Below are 26528 nucleotides of genomic sequence, written 5' to 3'. Positions count from 1 at the left end.
ATGGTTTTTACAGCGTATATTGCAGTTGGTTACAGGAGCTGCTCAGACATGCGACCATCCAGCTCGGCAGTCCGGCCCCACCCCCCCTTTATGTACTTTTTCTTACATAGAAATTAAAAATAAACTGTGGTGAGAAAAGTTAGTCTTTAAACAGTAACTAATAAAAACCCTTTTCACGATTTATCAACTTAATGGGCACATTCCTCCACATCTTGTGGGAATGCCTTGTGATCCAGATATTCTAGAAAACTATATTCAAGTTCATTGAAAAATTTGCAGTTAACCCACCCCACCCCTTGCAACTTGAACAAGATACGAGGCACCAACTTAAAGGAACGATAAGAAAGGAAAGATAAGCGTATTAACGGACTTTAGAGTAGCCAGGCTTGACACTTGGGTTAAAAAGGAAGTAACAGAACTATATAGGCCAGATAACGCAAGGGACCAAAGGTCCACAATAACAAAGGAGAATCCAGAGCCAGACAAAACTGATACACAGGACGCTGTCAGGAACTAGTCAGGATCAAGGATAAAGCCAAGTATGGTATAGGTAATAGAGGGAAAAATAGCCAGGCCAGGTAAACAGTAGAGCAAACAGAACAATTCAGAGTTAAAACTAAGCAGGTTAAGTATACAGGAATCAGGAACAGTCACAAACATGCTTCGGGTTTACGAAAGAGCACTGGGCTAATGATGAAAAGAGTGTAAGACATAAGCTTCACATTTGGCTCAAATGTGCACTGCATCAATAGAGACGCCAGATGAACTAATAAAAGGTCAAGCATTGAGTCATTTTTGGTTGGTTTGAATTCAGAATGGCAACAAGGACCTAGTACTGATGTTGCTGCAGTAAACGTGCCATGGTGTGTCAATTTTGGACAACTGTAGCTACATCGCACCACCTCCTAAATGCTTCTCAAGACACATATCAATATCCTGTAAACAACAAGACCAACCTCAAGGACATTGCGATATACAAAGATATGAGAATTAATGGTGGGGGGAGGAATGAGTCGTTAGTGCTACAAACAGGATGCTGGTATATACATCAATAGATCGTAAACTCTTATCACTGGGGCCAACTGAGAGAAATACAATGTATCATTACACTCAATCAGCAGCCATTGATAGTCTATCACCTGCCACCCACATTCCTCTGTTTCCAATAAAAATCTGCCTTTGGTTTTAAGCCTTTGAGTGCCCACACAGCTTTCAGTTCTATGCACTGAATGTATGGGGTTTGAACCACCCAAGTCTGTGAGGCACCCTCTGCTTAGATTATGCAGTCCCAATTGCCCACCAAACCTGATACAGTGGCAGCTGGGAGGATAGGGAACCAACGTTAGGGTTAAACTGCTGGAAAACTGTATCCCTAAGGTATGATGGCTCCCAGACACTCATATGATAAGATAAAGGCAATATAAATGTGGGAGACATTGGATATTCTATTGGCTGCGTATCATTTTTACCAACTGGTTTTGTTTAAGATAATTGGACAAAAGTTAACTAAAGAAATAATATATAATTCGGACTGTTACGTACCCAAAATTCCATTTTCTAAGCAGCAGTAGTTCAAAAGAGTGGCTCCAGGCCATAACTTCACAGTGTAGAGAAGAGTTTTATAGAATTCATCTTCTGAAATGCACTCTCCACGAACACTCAATGTTTGGCTCCTTCTGCAAAATTCACAAAATCAGTTTTCATCACACAAATAAAATTAAGTTGAATAAAACCGAACATGTCAATAAATCTATTTTGACAAAAGTAATGTAATAAAAATGCAAGATATCGCCTTGCACCTTTCCACCCCCTCTGTACATATTTCCATTTCTAAAAAACCTGGTTACCGGTGGCTGGTTCAGGGAATATTCAAATAAAGTGCTCTTTTAAACAGAACATTACTGTCAGGGGTATTCACTAAAGTGTAAAATTGGTGTGAATTCACATTTTCTATTTCTTTTTTTAACTAAAACACTTTAAAGACTTAAACCAAGTACCATTACAAATTGAGTGATTTGAAATGATCATGGAACTCGAAATCTGTAGGTGAAATGTTATATAGAGAAAGCCATGTCCAGACTGGCTAATGTAAATTCTGGGCATATTTGGCCTCTGTTATCAGCACCCATAGTATGATGGAGATAGATGGGCAATGTTGGCAAACCCCATAATGCCAGTAAGGGTTACTCCGAACAAAAACACTTCTTTGATAATTCACACATTAGACAATAACCTCAGATGAGTTGAGTAACTGCCGAGATGTAGTTTATGTATAGAATTTTCCAGTACCCCAATTGTAGGCTGCCTATTGACAGTCTTTATCTTGGGCTGGAACAATACATCCATCTTTGATTTCGTGTTTGAATGTCTGCACATACGGTATGGTTCTATGGGTGCCCAAATAAAAGTTGTTCATTCTTCTTCTAAATACAGTCCTGGGTAGCCAGTTTCCTTTTTGTTTGGCTGCATGTAGTATAGTATTCTCCAGATCTATCCTCATTACACAGCAAGAAGGCAAAAACAATTTTTTGTTGGTTTTGCTTTGTAAAGTGATAAAGGATCACTATAAGATCAGGAACACAAACATGTATTCCTGACCCTATTGTGTTAAAACCACCATATAGCCCCCCTGGGCCCCTCATGCCTCCATAAATATAGTAAAAGTCTTACTGTATTCAAGCCTGAAGCTGCTGGCTCTGCCCTGTCTGCCTCAGAAAAACAAGCTGTCTGCTGACATCATCAGAAGTGGTAGCCTGATCCAATCACTATGCTTTCCCATAGGATTGGCTGAGACTGACAAGGAGGCAGATCAGGGGCAGAGCCAGCATGATTTAAACACAGCCCCGGCCAATCAGCATCTCCTCATAGAGATTAATTGAATCAACGAATCTCTATGAGCAAAGTTCAGTGTCTGCATTCAGAGGGAGGAGACACTGAATGTTTGGATGCATTTTAGGCAACCATGACCCAGAAGGATCTCTTACAGCTATCCGAGGAGTGGCCAGTGATGTTATCACTAGGCTGTAATGTAAGCACTGCATTTTCTCTAAAAAGACAGTGCTTACAGCAAAAAGCCTGAAGGTAATGATTCCACTCACCAGAACAAATTCAATACGCTGTAGTTGTTCTGGTGACTATAGTGTCCCTTTAAATAATGCTTACCTAAATAAAAATTCCAGTATAGGGCTATGGTTGTGAAAGTCTGCAACACGAACCACATCTCCAAGTCTGTATCTGAAATGTATAAGTGAGAATCATAAGTTTACAATCTTTTTAGACACAGTCCAATTTACAATTTATTTCGGAACACCAGAATGTCAGGGCTGTGGAGTCAGTACACAAAATCTTTGACTCTGACTCCTTAATTTATGGTACCTCTGACACCTTTTATGGTATAAATTATAACACAATTAACATATTACAATTTCATGTCAACATTTTAAAGGTTAAATAAAAAAAAAAAATCTCCCAAAACCTACAGGTCAACTAATAACCGGAACATAAAGTTGAGCTGAGGCAAAAATAAAGTCTTGGCCAAACGCAATACTCATTCTTCTCATTTCTCTATATCACTTCTAACTTGTTTTCTAAACTAACAGAATTTCTAGAGTGCTTACCATCAGTGTTATCACTCAGTCGGTTATGCTTAGGAGTCATCATTACTCTTTATACACAAATTTCGAAAAAATTAGCAGATGAAATTACCGCTTGCAGTATCGTATAATTCATATGTAAACACAGCTGACACACTGGAGAGATCCTAGTGTGTCATCTATCGGCAAAGCAAGTTAACTACACACATATTTTTTGTTTGTTTACTTTTAAACTCTGTCATTACAATAATAATCTGTGTATAACATGATACAGAAAGTAAAAGAACATTTATAATTTTGTATGAAATTGGATGATCTGTTGACTTTTGCTGCCTAGACTTGGTCCAAACATAAGAGTAAAAGTCCCAAGGACCAAAAGTTGAACATTGTTATGGGGTTATCGGGGGAATATAGAACAAAACCTATATTACACCTGTAATTTTTGGGTTCGACTTACGTGCCAGCATGTACTGTATATTTAATCTAGTTAGTATAATTTTAATTAACTTTGACTATAGTGACGCACCATCAGGGGCCTATTTCTGCACTGCTTAATTAGTGAGGGGCTACTGGCTAGACTAGGGGTAGGTAACCTTTTAGCAGCACTGTGCCGATATAGGATTGTGATGTTCCGTAGCGTGCCGATCCTATTTTTTTTAAATTGGTGTGTGTATGCTGCCGTATTCTGCTTGTGTTATTTTTACTGTTATTGCTTTGTATCGTTGTATTTGTGCGTATATGAGCTTTTATATTGTATATGTTCATTAGTAGTTTATGGTATCGTGTATGAGGAGTACAAACATTTATACATATGCCAGGATTATAATTGTTTGAATTCTTGCTTTAGTGCAGAAACAAGCAAGGTAAAAAGCATTGTTTAACAAGCTTATGGCATAGATAGTTACTGCACAAGTTGTTGGGTTAGCATAATGGAGAAAAAATGAAAAAGCCTCTAGGGGTCAGAAGACTGGGAAGAAAATTCCGAACCCAACTTCCGTACCCCAGGAGAGACGGTCACCTAGACTGGGTAATAGGGCATAACCCTGAGGTTGCAAACATAAAAGGGAGAAATTACCCAACCCGGGTGTCTTATAATAAGGCAACCAGATGGGTAGAAGCCCAGTCCAATCTTGAGCTAAACGTAGCAAAAACAAAAAAACTTTATTAAAGTCTATTAAAAGACTGGGTCAGGATAGTAGTGGACAGAGTCCTATAGGAAGAACGGTAGCTGCATAGGTAATCAGCTTCCAATAGACTGATTCTATTAGACAAGCCCCTTACTTATAGGTCGAGGCAGTATGCTAAGCCATGCAGCAATCCGGGAAACAAAACAGCAGTAGGGACAGGAGGGGGGAGAGAGAAAAAATAAAATAAATGATCTCACACACAAATCCCCTAAAGTCCTGTGCTAGCCCTTATTCTCCTGAATAACACCTTCGTGGGTGTTCTATTCTAAGACTAGACTAAGTCCATACATATATTGCCCCAGTTAAATAACTAAACGAACATGAGTGCAAAGAAAGGTGCTGAAGTGCTCAAGTAAGTGAAGACTGACTGAACCCGACGCGCGTTTCGGCGTAACCGTACGCCGTCATCAGGGGTATCTAAAGGGAGGCTGTCCCCGCGGTTTATTTAAACCGGTATCTCAATTAGGTCCACGTGGGTATCTACCAATCCCGTGTGTTCAGAGCATTAGCCGGCTGACGAATGGAACAGTGAGGGGGCGTGGCATGAATATGCCGTAAATCCAGCCCCTCACGTGTTCGCCGACCAACTAACTGAGACCAGTGCATTTAGACCGGGAGGATTTAACCCTTGGAGTGCCCAATTGTTGCCACTGAAAATGTAATAAAGTATCTTATAAAATAAATGTGTATAAACAGGAGCCAACAGCTAGTTTGAAATATAGATTACACATATCCGTTATAGCCGGTTTTATAACAACCTGGCAACATAGAGACAGATACTGTATTGTTACTGACAAATAACTATAGATATCCTCCAAGTTTATATATTTAAGTAAATGATCTTAGATTTACAGGGGGTACAATGGGGCACTCAAAACAAGGGTAGCAGGGTAACCCACAGGTATACAGGGCATAGTGAGAGTATATTTTGGGGGTAGCCTGGAAGTGTCAAAAATAGAAATCAATAAAGAAATATATACATATATACAAGCTTGTTATTAAGATAACATTGTTTGTCAGAATACGGCAGTACTTTAAATGAATGGGGAATAAGAGAAGCCCTCATTCAACCCCATAGGTGAACGTGTTTTAAGATGATAGATCCAGAAAGCTTCTCTCTGTCTAAGTCTCAAATCCCAGTTCCCTTTCCTAGGGGGTTGTGGTATATGCTCAAGACCCATAAATCGAATACCCGCTGAGGAGTGGTTATGGTATTGGTGTAGGTGTCTTGAGACAGGCGTCTCCAGATGTCGTCTAACTGAGTTGACGTGTTCGCGTATCCTAAGTCTGAAATGGCGAAAGGTCTTTCCCACATATTTTAGACCACAGGAGCAGATCAACAAGTAAATTACTCCTGTTGTATGACAATTGAAAAAGGAACGAGGTTTGAACGTCTTTGAGTCACCCATGTCAGGGATTGTCTTGGATTGTCTACTAATGAATGGGCATGCACTGCAGTGACCGCATTGAAAAGTGCCCATAGGTAAGTATTTATGGAAGTAGCCAGAGGGGGAAGTTGTTGAGAGATGACTAGGTGCTAAAATATCTCTCATGTTCCTGCCTCTTCTTGCTGTGATCGAAGGAAAAGGTGGCAGGATTTCTTTTAGATGCTTATCAGACTTGAGGATGGGCCAAAATTTTCTAAAAAGATTTGACATAGTATCCCATCCTGCATCAAACGTACCAATGCAGCGTATTGTGTTCTGCTCAGTCTTTCGACTCCCATCTGTGATCAGTGTTTCACGTTCAGTCTGGACAGCTCTAAGGTAAGCTCTTTTCAGAACCCTATTTGGGTAGCCCTTGGTCTTAAACATATGTCGTAATTCATTCGCCTTAAGTTTGAATTCTTCCATTGTTGAACAATTCCGGCGAAGTCTCAGGTATTGACCTATGGGGATTCCAGACTTGAGCGGTGTGGGGTGATGACTGGTCCAGCATAGAAGGTTATTGGAGGCCGTCTTTTTCCTAAATAAGGTTGTATCAATTTTGCCCCCAGACACCTGTAGCGTTAAGTCTAGGAAACAAAGCTTTTGACCTCCCACTTCACTAGTGAAACGTAGATTGAACTCGTTATTATTCAACAGATGTACGAATTCCTTGAATTTATCTGATGTGTCTAACCATATCAGAAACACATCATCGATGTATCTTTTCCAGTAAAAGATCTGATCGATGTAAGGTTTCAAAACTGGGTCTAGCTTAATGCATCTCTCCCACCAGCCGAGATGTAGATTGGCATATGAGGGCGCACAAGACGTCCCCATAGCTGTGCCAGTGGTCTGGTGGAAGATTTTGCCATTAAACAAGAAGACATTACGGGTTAGAATAAATTCAAGTAGTTCAGTTACGAAATTCACATAGTGCTCGGGTAGGTCAGTTTCAAGTTTCAACATTTCGCGGGTATGTTTAATACCAAGGTTGTGGGGAATTGAACTATAAAGGGCCTCCACGTCTAGGCTGCATAGAGTAGCGTTTGGTGGTAGGACGAGATTAGTTAGTAATTTTAGCATTTGTTTTGTATCTCTAAGAAAAGAGGGTAGTTTCTGCACTACTGGAGATAGAATTTTATCAATGTAAATGCTGGCATTCTGTGTCAAGTTGTCACATCCGGAGACGATAGGTCTACCGGTTGGGTCTGTTAGTGATTTGTGCACTTTAGGCAGGCAGTAGAAGGTAGATAAAACTGGCTGTTTAGTGCACATGAACCCAAACTCGTCCAAATTGATGAGTTGTTGGTTGACCGCTTTTGTAAGTAGGTTTTTTAACTCAATTTGGTATTGTTGCGTGGGGTCTTTAGCAAGTACACGATAAGTGCTTTCATCAGATAGTAACCTTTCTGCGATTTGAATGTAGTGGTCTTTATTAAGTACCACCACATTCCCCCCCTTATCCGAGGGTTTGAAGATCAAATTCGTATAGCTCTGTAGTTTTTTAAGAGCTAGTGCTTCCTGTGAGCTAAGATTACCACTGGGAGATAAGTCAAAATCTGCCACATTTATATTTTCAATTTCCCTGGTTACCATTTCAAGAAATACCTCAAGGTTTTTATAGTCTTGAAAGTGTGGAGTGAACTTACTCTTGGGTTTTAAGTTGGTATATGGGATATCATGATGTATGGAGCTCTCCCCAGAATTAAGCAATTCAACGAGAGTATCAAGGCATTCTAGGTCTTTAGGTAAGAGGCCCAGACTTTGTGCCTTGATTTCTTTTTGTACTGCATGGTATTTGAATAGAGCCAACTTCCTCACAAACAGATTGACATCCTTAGTCCAGGTGAACTTACAGAATGTTGGGACGGGAACAAATGATAGTCCCTTGTCCAGTATGCTAAGTTCGGTTGTGCTAAGGGTAGTGTTGGAGAGGTTAATGATACGCAGAGAGGACTCTCTTATTCCCTGCGTCGTCTCTGACCTCTGCCTCGGTACCTGGTGTGCGGGCCCTGAGTTAGGTCCGCTTGTCTTAGCCCTAAAAAATCCACCCCTTTCTTGAGTATGCTTTTGGGTGGATTTCTAGGGGTAGAACTTTGGGATTTTTCCGTTTCAGTGTCTGTTGAGTCATACTCAGATGTGCTGAATTGGTCGGAATCCACTTTGGACCTCTTTTTAAAGGAGCGGTAGATTCTACCTTGTTCAAAATCCTTTATGTCTCTCATATATTTCTGGTGTTTCCTTACTTTTATTATATGCGAGAATTTGTCCAAATTGGATTTAAGTTTAATTTCCAGTGATTCAAATTGTGGTTCTGTTTTGAATCCTTGGACCAACTCGATTTCTTTGTCCAATTCAAGTTGGACATTGGTTAGTTTCATGGACTCATATTTACAGATGATACTCATGAAAGTATTTGAGCATTTAGAAGCTGCCTCCTCCCATTCCTTATAAAACTCTTCTGTCTCAGCTTGTCTAGACGGGAAAGTCTGAACCCTTAACCCTCTCGGTATGATATTTTTGGCAGTATATTTTTCAAGGGTAGAGACTTCCCAACTTATCCTGATCTGCTGTTTAAAGATTTTGGTTAGTTTGTTAAAACTAGTATGAATATTAGGGGGTGACAGTGTTTCTAAAGTGCTATCTGTACTGAAAACGGAATCTACGTCCGCACACCAGGTACTAGCATTAGGCTTATTGGATAGGAAGCCAGCCATATTCAAGGTATCGAAACTGACAAATAGTAATGTTGATGACCATTAAGGTGAATAACACCAGATTATGAAATAGAGAAAAAATGAAAAAGCCTCTAGGGGTCAGAAGACTGGGAAGAAAATTCCGAACCCAACTTCTGTACCCCAGGAGAGACGGTCACCTAGACTGGGTAATAGGGCATAACCCTGAGGTTGCAAACATAAAAGGGAGAAATTACCCAACCCGGGTGTCTTATAATAAGGCAACCAGATGGGTAGAAGCCCAGTCCAATCTTGAGCTAAACGTAGTTCCCCATTCATTTAAAGTACTGCCGTATTCTGACAAACAATGTTATCTTAATAACAAGCTTGTATATATGTATATATTTCTTTATTGATTTCTATTTTTGACACTTCCAGGCTACCCCCAAAATATACTCTCACTATGCCCTGTATACCTGTGGGTTACCCTGCTACCCTTGTTTTGAGTGCCCCATTGTACCCCCTGTAAATCTAAGATCATTTACTTAAATATATAAACTTGGAGGATATCTATAGTTATTTGTCAGTAACAATACAGTATCTGTCTCTATGTTGCCAGGTTGTTATAAAACCGGCTATAACGGATATGTGTAATCTATATTTCAAACTAGCTGTTGGCTCCTGTTTATACACATTTACTTTATTACATTTTCAGTGGCAACAATTGGGCACTCCAAGGGTTAAATCCTCCCGGTCTAAATGCACTGGTCTCAGTTAGTTGGTCGGCGAACACGTGAGGGGCTGGATTTACGGCATATTCATGCCACGCCCCCTCACTGTTCCATTCGTCAGCCGGCTAATGCTCTGAACACACGGGATTGGTAGATACCCACGTGGACCTAATTGAGATACCGGTTTAAATAAACCGCGGGGACAGCCTCCCTTTAGATACCCCTGATGACGGCATACGGTTACGCCGAAACGCGCGTCGGGTTCAGTCAGTCTTCACTTACTTGAGCACTTCAGCACCTTTCTTTGCACTCATGTTCGTTTAGTTATTTAACTGGGGCAATATATGTATGGACTTAGTCTAGTCTTAGAATAGAACACCCACGAAGGTGTTATTCAGGAGAATAAGGGCTAGCACAGGACTTTAGGGGATTTGTGTGTGAGATCATTTATTTTATTTTTTCTCTCTCCCCCCTCCTGTCCCTACTGCTGTTTTGTTTCCCGGATTGCTGCATGGCTTAGCATACTGCCTCGACCTATAAGTAAGGGGCTTGTCTAATAGAATCAGTCTATTGGAAGCTGATTACCTATGCAGCTACCGTTCTTCCTATAGGACTCTGTCTACTACTATCCTGACCCAGTCTTTTAATAGACTTTAATAAAGTTTTTTTGTTTTTGCTACGTTTAGCTCAAGATTGGACTGGGCTTCTACCCATCTGGTTGCCTTATTATAAGACACCCGGGTTGGGTAATTTCTCCCTTTTGGGTTAGCATAATGCACTTGTCAGGAAAGAATATGCAGAGGAGTGACAAAGGGTGAAGACAGGAGATGTGCAATCGTCATCTTAGCAAAGCTATTCAATTAGGTTCATGCTAGGCTTGTCAATGTTGCATGTTATGTTACACTTATGCTAAGGTGTAAATGACTTAAAAACCTATGTGAGAGACATCAAGGCAGTATCAACAGATAATATTAAACTTTAAAGGTTAGAGTTTAAAGTTTCCACCCCAAGGAGATCCCATGTCAGCCAGGTGAGGATCAGCGTTTGTATGCCAGGTCCTCCTTTTTTATATACAGTGAGAGTAACTTTTTCAGGATCAATGGTTAGGTGACTGCTTTAATACTTAGACTCTTTGAGTGCTCATGGAGGAGGGAGATGGTCTCGTTGTGGGTAGTCCAGTCGGGTGCTTGCTTTGGGATGTCCCAGCAGTTTGTTAGGTCAGCATGGCGGCTATGGGTGGTCAGTCCTTGTATTGCGGCCCCCTTGTGGTGAGCTGTGCGGTGTGTCAGGTTAGGCCGGTGTGCGGTAGGGTTGTCGCACTCTGTTATTGTTAGTCCCCGGCTTGCCAGGTGTTCGTGCTGCTTCTCTTTGGGTAGGCTTGTGAGGTCTCGCCACTTACTCGCTGGTTCCCGCTGAGATCAAGTCTGCAATCCGCTCGAGTGGCGTCAGGGTAGATGGGTGCATCCAGCGAGACTCGCATCTGTGCTGCTTGCCATGAGGTCTCCGCCATTTTGGAAGCGGCCACTATGTACTGGGTTTGCTCCGTCGCTGTTCCGAGCGCTGATGTTGTGGCACTCCCATGGGCCTTAGGGTGGGGACCGGGATCACCCCCGCCGGTCCAGAGGGGGGGGGAGGGGAGGGGGGGTACAGGGCCAGGCTCGCCTAGCCTCACGTTTCTGCCTTACCACCGGTGGGCAGGATAGCTGGGCGGCGGCCATCCACCCTGCTCACCGCCCGAGCGGCCCCCATCCTGTGCGACAGGGATCGCCCCTCCGAAGGACTGGAACTTCACAGCAAGCCTCTCCTCGGGACTAGGGTGGCTTCTTACACCGGGTAACAGCTGCCGGTCTCCAGGTAAGCATTACAGGAGCCACTCCAGTGTGCGACCATTCAGCCTGGCGGTCCGGCCCCGCCCCCCGCTAATTAGAACTTTACCTCACCGTTATGGAAATGCTCTTAAATACTTTACATTTTTATGTGTAGTAATGAGTGGAGCAAAGAAAAAAACCCAAGTATGTAGAGGATGAGGAAGAGATAAAAATAAAGTACAATACAGACTTTATATTGGTATACAGGTTCCTCCAGACGATGTAGTAATATGTGAAAAAGAGAGAGAAAAAAATATACAATAGTAGTGTAGATGGTTAACACTTGTAGAAATTATATTTCTCTTCTATTAAATATGACTTGATGTCACTTGCTGCAACCTTATTTTCAATAAAGTGCTATCAAATATAAATGCAAAATTACATAGATTTATTTCTGCTACATGCAGGGAAAATACATCAATACAAAACAGATAAAAAACGTATATATACTGTATAAAAAATAATGTTAAAAGAGAAGGCTGGATGGCCCCTTACTAAATATGGTGGTGAGTTGAAACAGCATACGCTGTAACTCACAAACTCGCTTAAAATGGTGGGGTAGCAGGCAAGGAAAACGAACCACAACCTGCGTAAAACCTTAACATATAATTAATGTTTTATTGCATCATGAGCACTTTTGACAAATATATTGCATATTTGCTGTGAATTGATTGTTCACGGGTGTTGTGACACCTTAGAAGAGTGGATGTTCTGCACTTATTTGTTTGTATTTTTAAGGGCTACACTATAATTCCATACTTTTTAAGTAAAGAAAGAAAACCAACCAAGCACACAATAAGTAAAAGGAGGAAAGATGAAACAACCATACAAAAATTATTTATCCATTGAGCATAAATTCTCTGGCATGGTTTAGAAGTTTTGAGATGGTTTTTATAAAGATTTGCTCAGTGTGTGTCTAGCTGATTTTTATTCTTTGTATGAAACCATGCAGTTTTTGCTGGAACCCCACCTATTGATGCTCTCTGTTACCAGACATTTAGTGTCTTGCTGTGGGTAATATTCCTTCTATTTTTATTGCACGCAAACACAAAAAAAATCATAATTGTGTTTACAGGCATTCTGTAAGTCTTCAATAAAAGGCTCACAACCAATAACCCTCAAACATGTGTTCTACAATGTGCCTTCCTGCAATACTTAATGCAAAATAAAGGAGCTGCACCCACTGTGACCAGTTAAGATATCGGAGCATACAGATACTCCAAACTAACACGTCCTACACAAAGAGGTTGCCAAAAAAGGGCCACGTTCAATCTACAACTTATCGCACTAGAGACTGGCCAATATAAATATTCTATACGGTGTGCGTGAATCAACACCAATTATCAGATTATTCCTCTCTACAACATTTCCACCACCTTTTTGGATATTTTCTTCCTTATTAATGTTTTGCTCTCACATCCTTTTTCTCAAATCCCTCTCCAATAACTGGGACACCTTATGCCCAAACTACATGGAAACACTCCTAGGAAAAAACGTAGAGCAGGACATTAGAATTAGTGATTTATGCCAAGAGAGTTCTTGGTTCCCCACTCCATTTGTTGACCCAAACCTTGGAAGTCTTTGTACCACTCTTACCATGTCCCTTTACTGTAGCTATGTCTATGGGTTTTGTTGTTACTAACCCATGCACCCTCATTGAAATGATGCTGGCCTACCTTGCCTTTATTATTTCACACTTTCATGATGGAATGTTTTGGGAATTCATTAGTCCACTGCCTGCTCAGCGAGACAGCTTACAGAATGCATGTTCTCTAGTTTAGGACCCATTACACTGTGTAGATCATGGGGTTATGAGAAATACACTGAAAACATTTCAAAGACCCGGCTGACACATCTCAGCCTCTTTCTTGTTCCTGCAAACTTCACTGCAGGACATCTGGGAGTTGGTCCAAACAATGGATGTTTAGAAAGTGCTTCATTTTGGTTTATTTTTTTAATCCTTCTTTCATAATGTGTTATAAGAAGGGTTTGGTTTTATCGGTGCTGCCATGCATTTTGTTGTATTTATACACGATGACGACCAAACATCTTTTTCACAACTTTCTACCAACCTGCAAAGTCCAGCTCTATTAGTCAGAACCAGTTCATAAGCTTCCCCGACTTGCACATCTTGCAAGCAGACAGTGTCTGGCTGTTCCTCCTTGCACATACCAAGTGGAATAAATTCAAATAACGCAGAGCGTGGGCACAGCACGTAACGTGGGGCTGCATTCTCTGGCCAAAGGTTCACTCCAATCAGCCCTGAGGAGGAGTCACATTAGCTGGGGATAAGAAGGTGTTGTGTGAAGTCAGAAAAGAAGAGTATGCAAGAGAGTGAAAGAGCAGAAAAGGTGAAAAGAAAGCGATAATCTGATTTCAGGAAATGGTGAAAGGCAAGTGAGAAAAGCATTGTGTGTCAAAAAGAGAGGATATGAGAAATACAAGCATGAAAGAAAAACAAAACTTATGGAGGTAACATGAAAGATACAGTATACAAACACATGGTCAAAATAAGAAAAACAAAATACTGTCTTACTAGAGGACTACAACAACTTCCATGACCATTTCTGCTTTTAGAAGTGGTCATGGTGCAAGCTATCTGTACGTACAATATTTCTGTTTGAAACGCTGCGTATACAAAGAAATCTGTGTTTTTGTGCTGGTTATGATTTACATCCCCACCACACGTGACTTGGGCTGCCCAGAACTCTGTCTGGACTGCCTAATGTGAGTCCTGTGTAAAATACTTCTGTCATGAGTGTGCATTGGCAACAGATGTAACCAGCTACTTCCCTTGCAGGCAGCGCGTGAGCACCCCTGCACAAATTGCCTTAACAGAAATGTTTCCCCTCCATTAGACAAGTCTCTTCAGTTCTGCTTCCACTTCCCTTGTCCACAATCCCTCCTCAGCTCAGCACAAGCACAATCCATGCATGCCTTCTGAGTCTGTAACCTGTGAAATCTGAAAAGATCTCTCAGGTTATAATGTGAGGTTGATGTACCAGTAGCATGTACAATAGTGTGAATGTGCATGAGGTATACACGGACTTAAATAAGCTCTCAATGTGCATAAAGGCAAGAGAACTCACTGAAATAGCTGGGAGGGGTAATCTGGGGTATACCATACTTGCACTGCATTTATTTTACCTTACCTTCTGCTGAACAATATGTTGGAGAATAAAATGGGATTCCTTGACATACTGTATTCTTTAGGATCTGTGTATCCAGTTCACTGCTGCCAGATCCCACAGCCATAATCACCTGCAGTTTTGGCCAGATTCTCTTGGCAAGTCCACAGAAGCCATTCTCAAATTGGGTTTTTAGATCAGCAGCTCGGTTGGAATCTTGAATTAAGCAAGCTTCCAAATGTCTTCTTATCTCCTGAGGAATTTTCAAGTCTGTGTTGAGATACCCTCGCTGAATATCAGTAACCATTGTCTCCCAATTACTCTCCATGAAAGAAAACACTTCACGGAGAACCCAGGAAAAGTTGGCTTCAAGCACTGTCACACAAGGGTCCTTCAAGGCAAACAGTATTTGTGTGTACATCACCTCATGGTGAGTCATGCTGGGATGTGGTGTGGGAGTGCAGCACATGTCTTTCAAGAACAGGGAAGATGAGGCAGACGACCATGTACTGAAATTTTTTTGTGTCTCAAATTTATTCTGGTTTGGTGGGAAGTGGAACCGGGCTACATTCTCTAAAGCTCCAGGGAAGCTGTTCTGAATTACTTCAAGACACACCATTGTACCCTAGGAAAAATAAAAGAAATATTCTATATAAATCTCCCCAATACGTCAAACCCCTCTTAATCCCTTCACTACTAAACCCAAGTTAAAACTGAATGAAATTTAGTCTATAAAGTCTCACTCGTCTTCATTTATTCTCTAGAAATGACCAACAGCCGTAGAGGTACACATTTCTCTGCCAGTAGGTACTAATCATGGATATAATACTTGCAAGTATACAGAAGATGTAAGCTTATCCACTGTTTCCAAACAGTAAAATAAGTTTCAATGGCTCATATCATTCCTACAGTCAGGGAGGGGGGGGAAGCATGAATGGACTCTACCATTTAACTGTCAGCATTCCAGAGACTGACAAAGATTGCTATTTCAGTTTTAAATACTTTTATACTAGCAATATATGATTTAGCTGTATTTACTGTATGTGGGCATTATGCAAACATTCTTTTTACATTCTGCTGATATTAAATGACGGACATGCAAAACAAACTTTTCAGGTCAAGATCCTTTATCAATGTGAATGGCATTTCACACTGATAAAGAGCCTGTGACCATAAACGTCTGTCTTGCATGTCCTTCGTTTAAACTACTTCACTGAAATGCATTTAAAAAATCTTGTCTGTGCTGATTCAGTATTCATATTTTGGATTTCTACTATTTGAGCCACTATAGGAGACATAGTGGACTGTGAACTAGTTGCATAGAAGTCAATGTACAGATTTGATAAAAAAAATATTTTTTGTTGTATTTCTTGATGGCACCTAATGTTTGATACTACGTTATCTTTTTCCTTCAATTTATTTTATTGTATATATGCTTCCATTTTCAGTAAGCTGCTACTAATGCCTTCAGGGTCCCTATTTATCTATTTTTAACACAACTACTGTATATAATTGTATTATTGATTCTTTACTAAATTTAAAGATAAAGAATACTTTTTACTGCTCTGCCGACCCCTGCGGCCGGGGTCGGCAGAGCAGTAACCGAGCAGTAGCCCCTGCAACCGGGGTGCCTGCCGGCATTGTGGTGCAACCCCGGCCACACGGAGAAACCGCCAGGCCCACAATGAAGGGTCCCATCGGGTGGCCCATGCTCTGGCAATGGATTTCCTGGGGCCCACTCAGCGCTGCAGTATTTTAAGAGTCTGACCAGGGCCCATTGATGACGTCAGAGCGCCCGCTGGGAGGAAGCCGTCCCTTCCTCCCAGCATACACAGAGCCACGCATGAGGAGAACGCAGGGAAAGAAGAGAAGCCGAAGGCAGCCACTGGAAAGTCACCCTCCTGCACTTAAAGGTAGGCAACAGGAGGGTGACTAACATTTTTAACAGTTTGTGTGTGTGTGTGTGTGTGTGTGTGTGTGTGTATGTATGTATGTGAATGTCTGTATCTGTATGTGTTTGTGTGTGTGAATGTCTGTATGTGTGTGTATCTGCATGTATGTGTGTCTGTCTGTGTGTATGTGTATCAGTGTGTGCCCCTGTGTATCTGTATGTGTGTCACTGTTTATATCTGTATGTGTAGAATTTTGTGTATTTGAATGTTTGTGATCAAGTGTGTGTATCTGCATGCGTGTCTAAATGTGTATCTCTTTTTCTGCACGTTTCTGTATGTGTATCTGTCTGCATGTGTGTCAGTGTGTGCCCCTATGTATCTGTAAGTGTGTCACTGTTTGTATCAGCATGCGTGTCATTATGTGTATGTGTATCTGCATTTGTCTATACGTGTATCTCTCTATATTTGTGTCTGTGTATCCGCATGTGTGTCAGTGTTTGTATATGTAGAAGTGTCATTCTGTGTATCTGAATGTGTGTCATTCTGTGTGTCTGTATGTATCTCTATGTGTTATATTATACAAATGGAGGGGCGGGGGAAGAAAGATGTGGTTTCTTGTTACGCCTCTGAGTACACCTTTAAAGCATTAATATGCTGCATTTTTGCATGCTCAAATCTTTACAGTTTTTGCACACACAAATTTTTGTGATTACTGATCAGCCCCAACAGCACTGAGTGAGCTGCTTTTATTCGATAAAGGTTTAAATATATACACGATACAATAAAGCTTTATTATCGAATAAAAGGGTAATAGCTTCTTGATCCAAGGATAAATCTGACTGCCATTCTGGGGTCAAGAAGGAATTTTTTTTCCTAGTTTGTTGCAAAATTGGAAGTGCTTCAAACTGGGTTTTTTTGCCTTCTTTTGGATCAACAGCAAAAAAACAAATGTGAGGAAGGCTGAACTTGATGGACGCAAGTCTCTTTTCAGCTATGTAACTATATAACTATATAACCCCTGAAGGTAAGAGTTTTTCCTGGTACCCCCTCGTACCATAACTTCATTTAGATTAAATTAAGACTTAATTTAGATTAAAAACATTTTTGGCGTATTCTTTTAGGAATTCAAGGTAAAACATTGCTATTTTGTCAATAATTACCTTGAAGTGATAAACATTGTTACACGGACAGCCACCACTGGAGGTTCTTCCAATTCACGTGACGCAGAAGCCCTCATAAGAAATCATTGATTCAATGCTTTCCTACAGAGAAGCTTGGATGCAAGCACAGCATTGATTGCGCATGTGCATCAGGTCCCTAAGAAAAGGGTAGGTAAAAAGCTTTTGTATTCCTAACTAGCTATCTCCTATAGAGAGATTAATAGGAGACTAGAATCACAAAGTAATTCCTGGTTTCAGTGTTAGACATTAAAACAAAATGATGAGGTTTGAACTTTAAATCAGTTTCTCTAGGTAAAATGTGGAAAAGACATGTTAACAGCAATCTCCAAGAGACCGATACATCTGTGCAAAAATTGTTTTTAAAACGTAAATTGTTGGTTAGCCTGCAATGGAGTAGACTCTTACTATTCCACTTGGGAAGCACGGTGTATATGCATCCTGGAACTGTCCTTACATGCAACTTTAATGGAATTACGCTTACAATCCTCCTTTTGTTAGAAACAAGCTCTGGATAACAGTGGCTCAGACCTGGGTTTCTGCAACTTTCATCATGTCAGGCAAGGAGAGGATTATGGAATTTGTACAGTAATGCACAGGCCACTTGCTTCCTGGGTTTAAAGGGACAATTAGTGCCAAAACAATTTTAGCTTAGTGACATGGTTCTGGTGTATGGATCGTGTCCCAGTAGTCTCACATATCGATTCTCTACCATTTAAATCACGTGTGCTTCCATTTATGCAGCCTTAGTCGCACTTACCCTTGGCTGTGACTCACACAGCCTCCATGAAAAAAAATGGTTTTATTCTTAATCAGCTTACAGCATAGTGTGCTTACTTTAGAATAAATTTATGTAGCTATTTTACTTGAACTTTAACCACACACAGAAGGCTCTAATGTAAGTGTAAGGAACCTTTTAGTAGTACTGTGTCAAACCAAAATCTTGGAAGCCTCTTGGCGTGTCCTATTTTCTTAAATTGAGGTGTGCATGTTGCCGTATTCTGCTTCTGTTATTTATGGGTGCTGCAGTTGCTTTTTAGCATTGTATTTAGGGATATGTGGGCTGTTATATTGTTTATGTTCATGAATAGTTTGTGGTATTGTGTATGATACCTATGAATATGGTCTGTATGGGGGCTGTCTGTGGAATTGTGTGTATGGATGATATGTCACATTGAGTGTTTGGTGGTGTGTATATATGTGGGTCTGCTTGTGGTATTTCATGTAAGAGGCTGCTTGTGGTGTTGTGTGCGTGTATGTGGATTGTCAAAGGTGTTGTGTGTGTGGAGACTGTGTGTGTGGAGACTGTGTGTGTGTGTGTGTGCGGGCTATTTGGGCTTACTCTATATCTGGCAGTGTGGGTTGCTTTCCTGGGGAACAATGGGGACCGGACTGGTGCAGGTGCAGGTCAAGGGTAGTAGCTGCTATAGCTGCTGTACGCTGCTTTACTCCTGCAGAAATTCCAGTTCACAAGTACAGGAAATAAATAATCAGAGATCACTTCCTCGGTGCTGCAATGCATAAATTGAGGATTGTCCTTCATCAACTGCAATCACCGCTCGGGTGGCACTAGAAGATATCTGAAGTCCCACTAGGGCCTGTTTAGCTCTAGCAGCCTTGAGTGCCATACAAAGGCATCTCGAGTTCCATGCATGGCACATGTGCCATAGGTTGCTGACCCCTGGTCTAGTGGGAAAGTAACAAAGTAGCATATAAGAGATGCTAAATTAAATGCATTGTGCAATAAGGGAAACTAAAAAAATGAAGACTCTTTTTCAGGAAATGTGTAGGGGAAATGTGTAAGCCTCAGCCAGGAAGGAGTGGCTAGGGCTGTTGAAACAAACAGATTTCACTTCTAAATGAGTGAATTAAGCAGTGAGAATCCAGAGGCATGATCTATACCACGCAACAACCTAAACTTTCTGCACACATACCCCTTACTAGCCATACACACACACTTTTAGCTACCTGCACATTCTATTCATCACTCACACACATCTTAACAAATACACAGCATACATACATTGCTAGTAAAACATATGATTCTGGCCTCACCTTCGCACCTCATGTCCAGTCTGTTGCTAAAACCTGTCGATTCCAACTTAAAAACATTGCCCGCATACGCCCCTTTCTTACGCAAGATGCTGCCAAGGAGTTTGTTCTAGTAATCTCTCGCATGGATTACTGTAATTTTTTCCTAGTAGGTCTCCCCGGAAGCCGTACTGCCCCCTACAATCTGTGATAAATGCTGCTGCCAGGCTGATCTTTCTCTCCTGTCGCCCCTCTCACACCTCATCCCTCTGTCAATCCTTACACTGGGTTCCTGTACCCTACAGGTGCTAATTTAAAATACTAACCCTGGGGGCGTGGCCTGGACGCCGAGAGAAATGGCAGCATAATCTGTGAGCTCCCCGCTGGCTCCGCTTAAATCCTCGCTAAACAACGTGTCGGACCCCACGATGGGGAAATCTCAAAGAGCAACACAAGCTGCCAAGTCTGCCGACACCCCGAGAGGGTCCCCGGCCCCGTCAATCAGGCAATACCTCACCACACCGGCCGACCTTACCTCACAGGCCTCTAACGACTCCGAGGCCGCGGATCCCGCTCCAACACCTACCTGGGGAGGGGACCCTGCCCCGCATGGGACACCATCGATGCCCCCGGAATGGATGGTGATGCTAAGCAACCTCCCGACCAAAGCAGACCTGAGGGAGGCTAACAAGGCCCTGCAACGCTCCATCACGGAGGAACTACACGCCATGCGGGAGGACCTGCAAGGCCTCACTCACAGAGTCTCGCAACTGGAGGCAGACTCTGACCACGCACAATCGGTGCAAACGGCGAACTCGGACACCATACACAAACAAACAGCCCAACTCAAACAGATGGCCCACCATATCGAAGACCTCGATAACAGAGGCAGAAGGCAAAATATCAGAGTCAGGGGTGTCCCCGAAAGCTCGACCGCCCCAGAACCGGTGAAGGAGATTTTAACAGGCCTCTTTAACAACATCCTCGACAGGCCGGAGGCTTCACACATAGAGTTCATAAGAGCTCACAGGGCGCTTCGCCCCAAGGGGAACCCAGAAGACCCCCCCAGAGACATTATCTGCTGCCTGGCCAGCTTCCCACTCAAAGAGGAGATCCTCCAAAGGGCCAGGGAGATGGACCGTATACCACTGAACGGAGCCGCGATACAGCTCTTCCCAGACCTCTCCCCAGCGACACTGGCCTACCGCAGGGCCATGCGCCCGCTTACGAGGGCCCTACAAACCAACAAATATCGTTACCGCTGGACATTCCCAACCGGATTACAAATTTTCACACCCACGGGCCCCATCCTGGTGCGAGAAGCAGAGGACCTACCAGAACTGATCCGGGAACTGCAGCTCCCCCCGATCCAGATGCCATGGCCGGACCCGCTGGCATTCTATATATCCGCCACAATTGCCCATTTGCCTCAACAGAGACCACAGAGACAAAGAAGAGGCCGACAACAGGCGACGCGCCCGTCCGGGGCCACTATGTAGAAAGCCCGGTGCAACGCCCGGGCCCCGCTGGGGTCCAGGGCCCACCCACGCCCTACTCACCAGAGCTAAGGTAACACTCTCCACAGGCACTTAGCCACCTCGTGCCAATCTACCCAGGCAACCACCAAGCACCCCAGAGACAGACCGGGTGCAGGGCGGAGGGATAGGACTATTTGACCCACCAACCCTTCAACTGAGACGTATACAGCTGGTGGATTACCAGAGACATTCCATAGCACCTTGGACACTAAAGCGGGCCGCCCAGCCGGGAGACCAGAGAGGCCCCACAACAGCAGCCAAAGTATTGTATCTGTTGCATGGACTGGTGAGGGCCGCAAGGCCGCCCGGGGGGGGGGAGGGGGGGTGGGGGGAGGGGGGGTGGGGGGTGGGGGTCTGTATGCGTATGATCAAATGCTTAACCGTTATATGTTAGGTTGTTGAAGGGTTGCTACGGAACCCCCACCCCCACACACGCTGTCCCTTGACCCACGAGAGTACTGACAGGCACGAAGGCTACCTGGCCAGAGGACATGCCCTAGGCAACGAGGGCGGGGGCCTGTGCCCCTGGCTGGGCTGGGTTGGGGGCTCCTCGCCCCGCTGCGTGACGACCCGAGGGGGCGCCCTCGGCCGGGCCGGGGGGGGCCCGGGCTCCCGGGAGGGGAAACGAGGGCCTCCACGGCCGACTGACACCGGCTAACACTGCCGGATAGAGAAGCTAACAGGGATGGGGGGGGGGAGGTGGGCCCCCGCGGGGGCACTGGGCACATGCTACCGGGCTGTGACAAGGCCCAAGACGCAGCAGGTTTTCTTTTTCTCTAATTTTGTTTACTGCTACTAATCAAATGTTTAAAATGTTTACAATGTTTCAATGTTTGAAGGTTATATGGTCACCACAGACCTCCCCCACACACGCTACCTTTTCACTTACGAGAGATCCGACACGGATGAAGGCTACATTGCCCAGGGCCACGCATTAGAAAGCGAGGAACACATAGACTACCTAGACACACTACGAGCCGTTAGGGGCCGACATGGTTAACGAACCCCAGGACTTAGGGGACCGGTAACACAACAACCCGCACACTCACGAGTGCTGCCACGACACTCGCGACCTCCCTCGACCCCTCTGAGGAAGGGGTAATAGACCCCGGGTAGGGGGTCGCCTCACACCCCTGGTGGGAAGGTGACTAACCCGTCCCGGGCAACCCACATCCTAGACAGCGCCTCGACGGACGCTGGTTCACCACAGACTGACTACTCACCCCTATTTCCCCCCACCCCCCCCTCTTTTTCTCTCCCCACCCCCCCTTTTTTTTTTTTTTTTTCTTCCTTTTCTCCCCTTCTTTTCCCCTACATACCCCCGCCAAAAGACTATCTCCCCTAGACCGTCACCCTGAGGTCCCCCAGGAGGCCTACCATGGCGCTTCGACAAGCGGACCTCACAATCACCACTATCAACGCAAGAGGGTTGAACAAACCCGAAAAACGCTCAAGCGCACTGAGGGACTTCTATAAATCCGGAATAGACGTGGTCTATATCCAGGAAACACACTTCAAAGAAGGGCTCCGGCCCAAACTGACGGACCACAGATACACTAGAGGGTACTATAGCGACTTTAAGACAAGCAAATCAAGAGGGGTCGCCATATTACTCCACAAGAGGGTACCATTCCATGAAACGGGAGCCGAATCGGACCCGGAAGGACGATACCTATTCCTAAAGGGCACCATATCCGAAACTACATATACCTTTGCAAACATCTATGCCCCTAACCAAAGGCACTACAGCTTCCTCAAACGCACCTTGCGCAAACTGCTAACCTTCACAGAGGGCATACTAATTCTGGGAGGGGATCTCAACTTGACACTGGACCCTAAATGGGATTCGTCCTCCGGGTCCTCAAGGGTCCCGACCCAGCACCTGACACACATCAGGGCCCTACTTCGACGATCGCAACTGATAGACTGCTGGAGAGCGCACCACCCGGACGAAAGGGACTATACGTTCCTGTCCCACCCACACAACACATACTCACGACTTGACTACCTTTTCACGACACACCACCACCTAACCCTGGTGAAGACAACGGAGCTGGCAACAGCAACGTGGTCTGACCATGCACCGGTAACGCTCACTATCTCCTCACCACTATATAGGCCAAGGGCGACCAAATGGAGGCTGAATGACTACTTGCTGTCCATGCCTGACGTCCGGACTGAAACAGAAAAGATATTGACGGACTACTTCACATCCAACACACCAGACCAAACCTCACCCACATACATATGGGAGGCACACAAATGCGTAATAAGAGGACACCTTATACAAAAGGGGTCGTGGTTAAAGCGACAAAGAGAAGCTCGCATCACGTCACTCATACATGACATACAGACGACAGACGACTCGAACAAAAGAGACAACCTCCCCTCACTACAGGCCAAGCTACTTCAGCTAAGAAGGGAACTATCCACACTACTAAACGCTAGACACCATAGAGAGGCGGCCAGACAAAAGACGTTCTTTGAGACCAACAGCAATAAAAGCGGAACATTGCTAGCAAGAATGCTGACCAAACGCAGACAGCTGACATATATTGACAGAATGAAGGACGGTCAAGGGAGAGTGCTTCGCCTTCCTGCCGAAATACACAAAATCGTACACTCCTACTACACAGACCTCTACTCCCTACCGACCCCACAAGGCACACAATCACGAGCCAACCTCATGACCCGGATAACTAACTTCCTCCAAACTAACACACACACACACTTGGAACCAGAGGTAGCGGAGGCGCTGGAGGAGCCCATCACGGTGGAGGAGATAGCAGGGGCTGTCAAAACATCCAAACTGGGCAAATGCCCGGGGCCGGATGGCCTCCCACTGCGCTACTACAAATGCTTTGCAAAGATCCAATATGCGCCAATGCTGTCCTCCTTCAACGCGATTAGGGACGGGCACCACCTACCTCCACAATCCCTCAGGGCACACATCACACTCATTCCAAAAGAAGGGAAAGATGGCGACTGTTGCCGCAACTATAGACCCATCTCCCTTATAAATAGCGATACGAAACTCCTAGCAAAAATCCTGGCGACCCGCCTGCAACCGCACGTCCCTGCCCTGGTACACCCGGACCAGGTGGGGTTCGTGAGGGGACGGGAAGCCAGGGACAACACGATCAGAGCCCTATCAATAGCCCACGGGGAGCAGGGGGGAGTCGGGGGCCTTCTCCTGCTATCCACAGAAGCGGAGAAGGCCTTCGACAGGATCGGATGGCCATTCCTGTTCCAGGCCCTTTCGGACCTGGGCATGGGAACGCACATGAGAGGTTGGATAGAGGCGCTCTATAAACAGCCCAAAGCCCAGATACTCGTGAACGGGGCTCTCACAGAGGACTTCACAATACAGAACGGCACTCGACAGGGATGCCCCCTGTCGCCGATCCTTTTCGTTTTAGCATTAGAACCATTCCTACAGGCAATCCGGACCAACCCGGATATCACAGGGGTAACCAGAGGCGGGGCACAGCACAAGGTCGCGGCGTACGCCGATGACCTTATCTTCTTTGTTTCTAAACCCGAAATCTCACTCCCTAACTTGTTAGAGCCTTTAAAGAGTACGGAGAGATCTCTAACATGAAAATTAATTTCGCCAATCATACATCCTCAACATCTCCATACCCAAACAACGGGAAACATCTCTCCGTCAGAGCTTCTCATTCCAATGGGCAGACTCTAAAATCAGGTACCTGGGTATATGGCTCACCCGCAACACCATGGACCTTTTTAAGGAAAACTTCGCCCAGATGCTGGCCTTGTTTAAGAGAGATACAGGGGAATGGTCATACCCCCACATCTCCTGGTTTGGACGGGTCCAAGTCGTCAAAATGAATTTCCTCCCACGCCTACTGTACCTGATGCAGACGATACCTATACGTATCCCCAAGACATACTTCGCGACCCTACACAGGACCTTAAGGGAATACGTATGGAATGGGAAAAAACCTAGGCTAAAATTCTCTCAACTCACTCAGCCGAGGGAGAGGGGGGGCATGGCATTGCCAGACTTCCACCTCTACTACCTAGCGTGCCATCTTCTCAGAATAGTGGAATGGTCCAAAGGCGCCGTCCACAAGCAATGGAAGACAGTGGAGGAGGCAGACCTGGGGATCCCCATAGCGTTGGCCCCATGGTTACCCAGAAGGGGGAAAATGGAGGCACCTATATATGTGAGGCACACTTTACAGGTATGGTACAGCATAGCTGACAGAGCTAGCTTAACCCCGTACCCGTCACCCTTACTACCCCTGACACACAACAAGGATTTCCCCCCAGGACTAGACCCGCTAATCTTTAGGAGCATGATACCTACCCAACTACCTAGACTCCTCCACCTATTCGCACCAACAGGCCGGAAGACCCTCTCAGACCTCATAGGCGACCGGCCCCCGACCTTCTCACAGACACTGTCAGGATCCCGCGGGCGGCTGCAAGGGGAGGCTGCAGTCCGCTCGCGGCACTCACCCTCCAGCCGTCCGCGGTCCCCTTCTCCACGTGGGCTCGGCGAGCGGCATCCCTCCAGCCTCGGAGGCCGCCCGCGTCTTCCTCCACGCCCCCCAGCGGCAGCATGCATGACGCTGCACGCTGGAAGACTGCCCAAGATAAGTCACGCCGGGGTCAGTCACCTGACCCGGCATTAAAGGCACAGTGCCTCAATCACAGTGGGAGGTTTAGATATCTCCCACGTGTGATTGTTAATTCTGATTGGAAATTATCCAATCAGAATTAACCTGATGGTTTATATACTTACCTTTCCTGTTCCTCCCTGCCCTGTTGTGGTCTTTGCTTTATAGTATTGATTCTGAACGTGTGATTTCTGGTTACGTACTCTCTGGCTTGTTATACTGACTTTGTGACTTTCTCCTACCCTTTGACCTCGGCTTGTTTCTCGTTATTCTGTTTTCTGGTTCCCCCTTACTCGGCTTGTCTCCTGACTATTCTGTGTGTGCTTAGCACGGCCACTCTAAGGACCGGTACTGCACACTTTCTGTGTGTGTATGTGTGTGTTAGCGTGTTGGGTTCCCCGAATCGTGACATTACAACAGGGCCATAATGGAACCTGCTGACATACCCCAGCTTGTAGTTAATCAGGAGGCTAGAATGGATGGCTTGGACCACCGTATGGATCAGTTTGCTCAAGCCTTACAGACCATACTGGCTCGTACTGCACACTTGCAGCCTTCCGTCCAGGAGGTGGCTGCTACTGTGCCCGAACCCATTGCCACTCCAGTACCCGTTCCTGCTCATGTAGTCCATATG

The 26528-nt window shown here is 44.5% G+C and overlaps 1 protein-coding gene across 2 annotated transcripts in view; it reads right to left on the bottom strand.

Annotated features, from left to right (window-relative positions):
• Nucleotides 1-26528, bottom strand: part of GHDC (GH3 domain containing) — a 72690-nt gene that overhangs the window by 21608 nt on the left and 24554 nt on the right. For both annotated transcript variants that reach the window (XM_063458964.1, XM_063458966.1), the window contains exons 4-7: nucleotides 14634-15234; nucleotides 13554-13743; nucleotides 3163-3234; nucleotides 1543-1676 (exon numbers count right to left, since the gene is read on the bottom strand). In XM_063458964.1, the coding sequence (XP_063315034.1) occupies nucleotides 1543-1676; nucleotides 3163-3234; nucleotides 13554-13743; nucleotides 14634-15234 (997 nt within the window). The remainder of the gene's footprint in view (nucleotides 1-1542; nucleotides 1677-3162; nucleotides 3235-13553; nucleotides 13744-14633; nucleotides 15235-26528) is intronic.

This window comes from Pelobates fuscus, chromosome 6 (genome assembly GCF_036172605.1).
Source record: "Pelobates fuscus isolate aPelFus1 chromosome 6, aPelFus1.pri, whole genome shotgun sequence".
NCBI lineage: Eukaryota > Metazoa > Chordata > Amphibia > Anura > Pelobatidae > Pelobates > Pelobates fuscus.
This window is presented reverse-complemented; position numbering and strand designations above follow the sequence as displayed.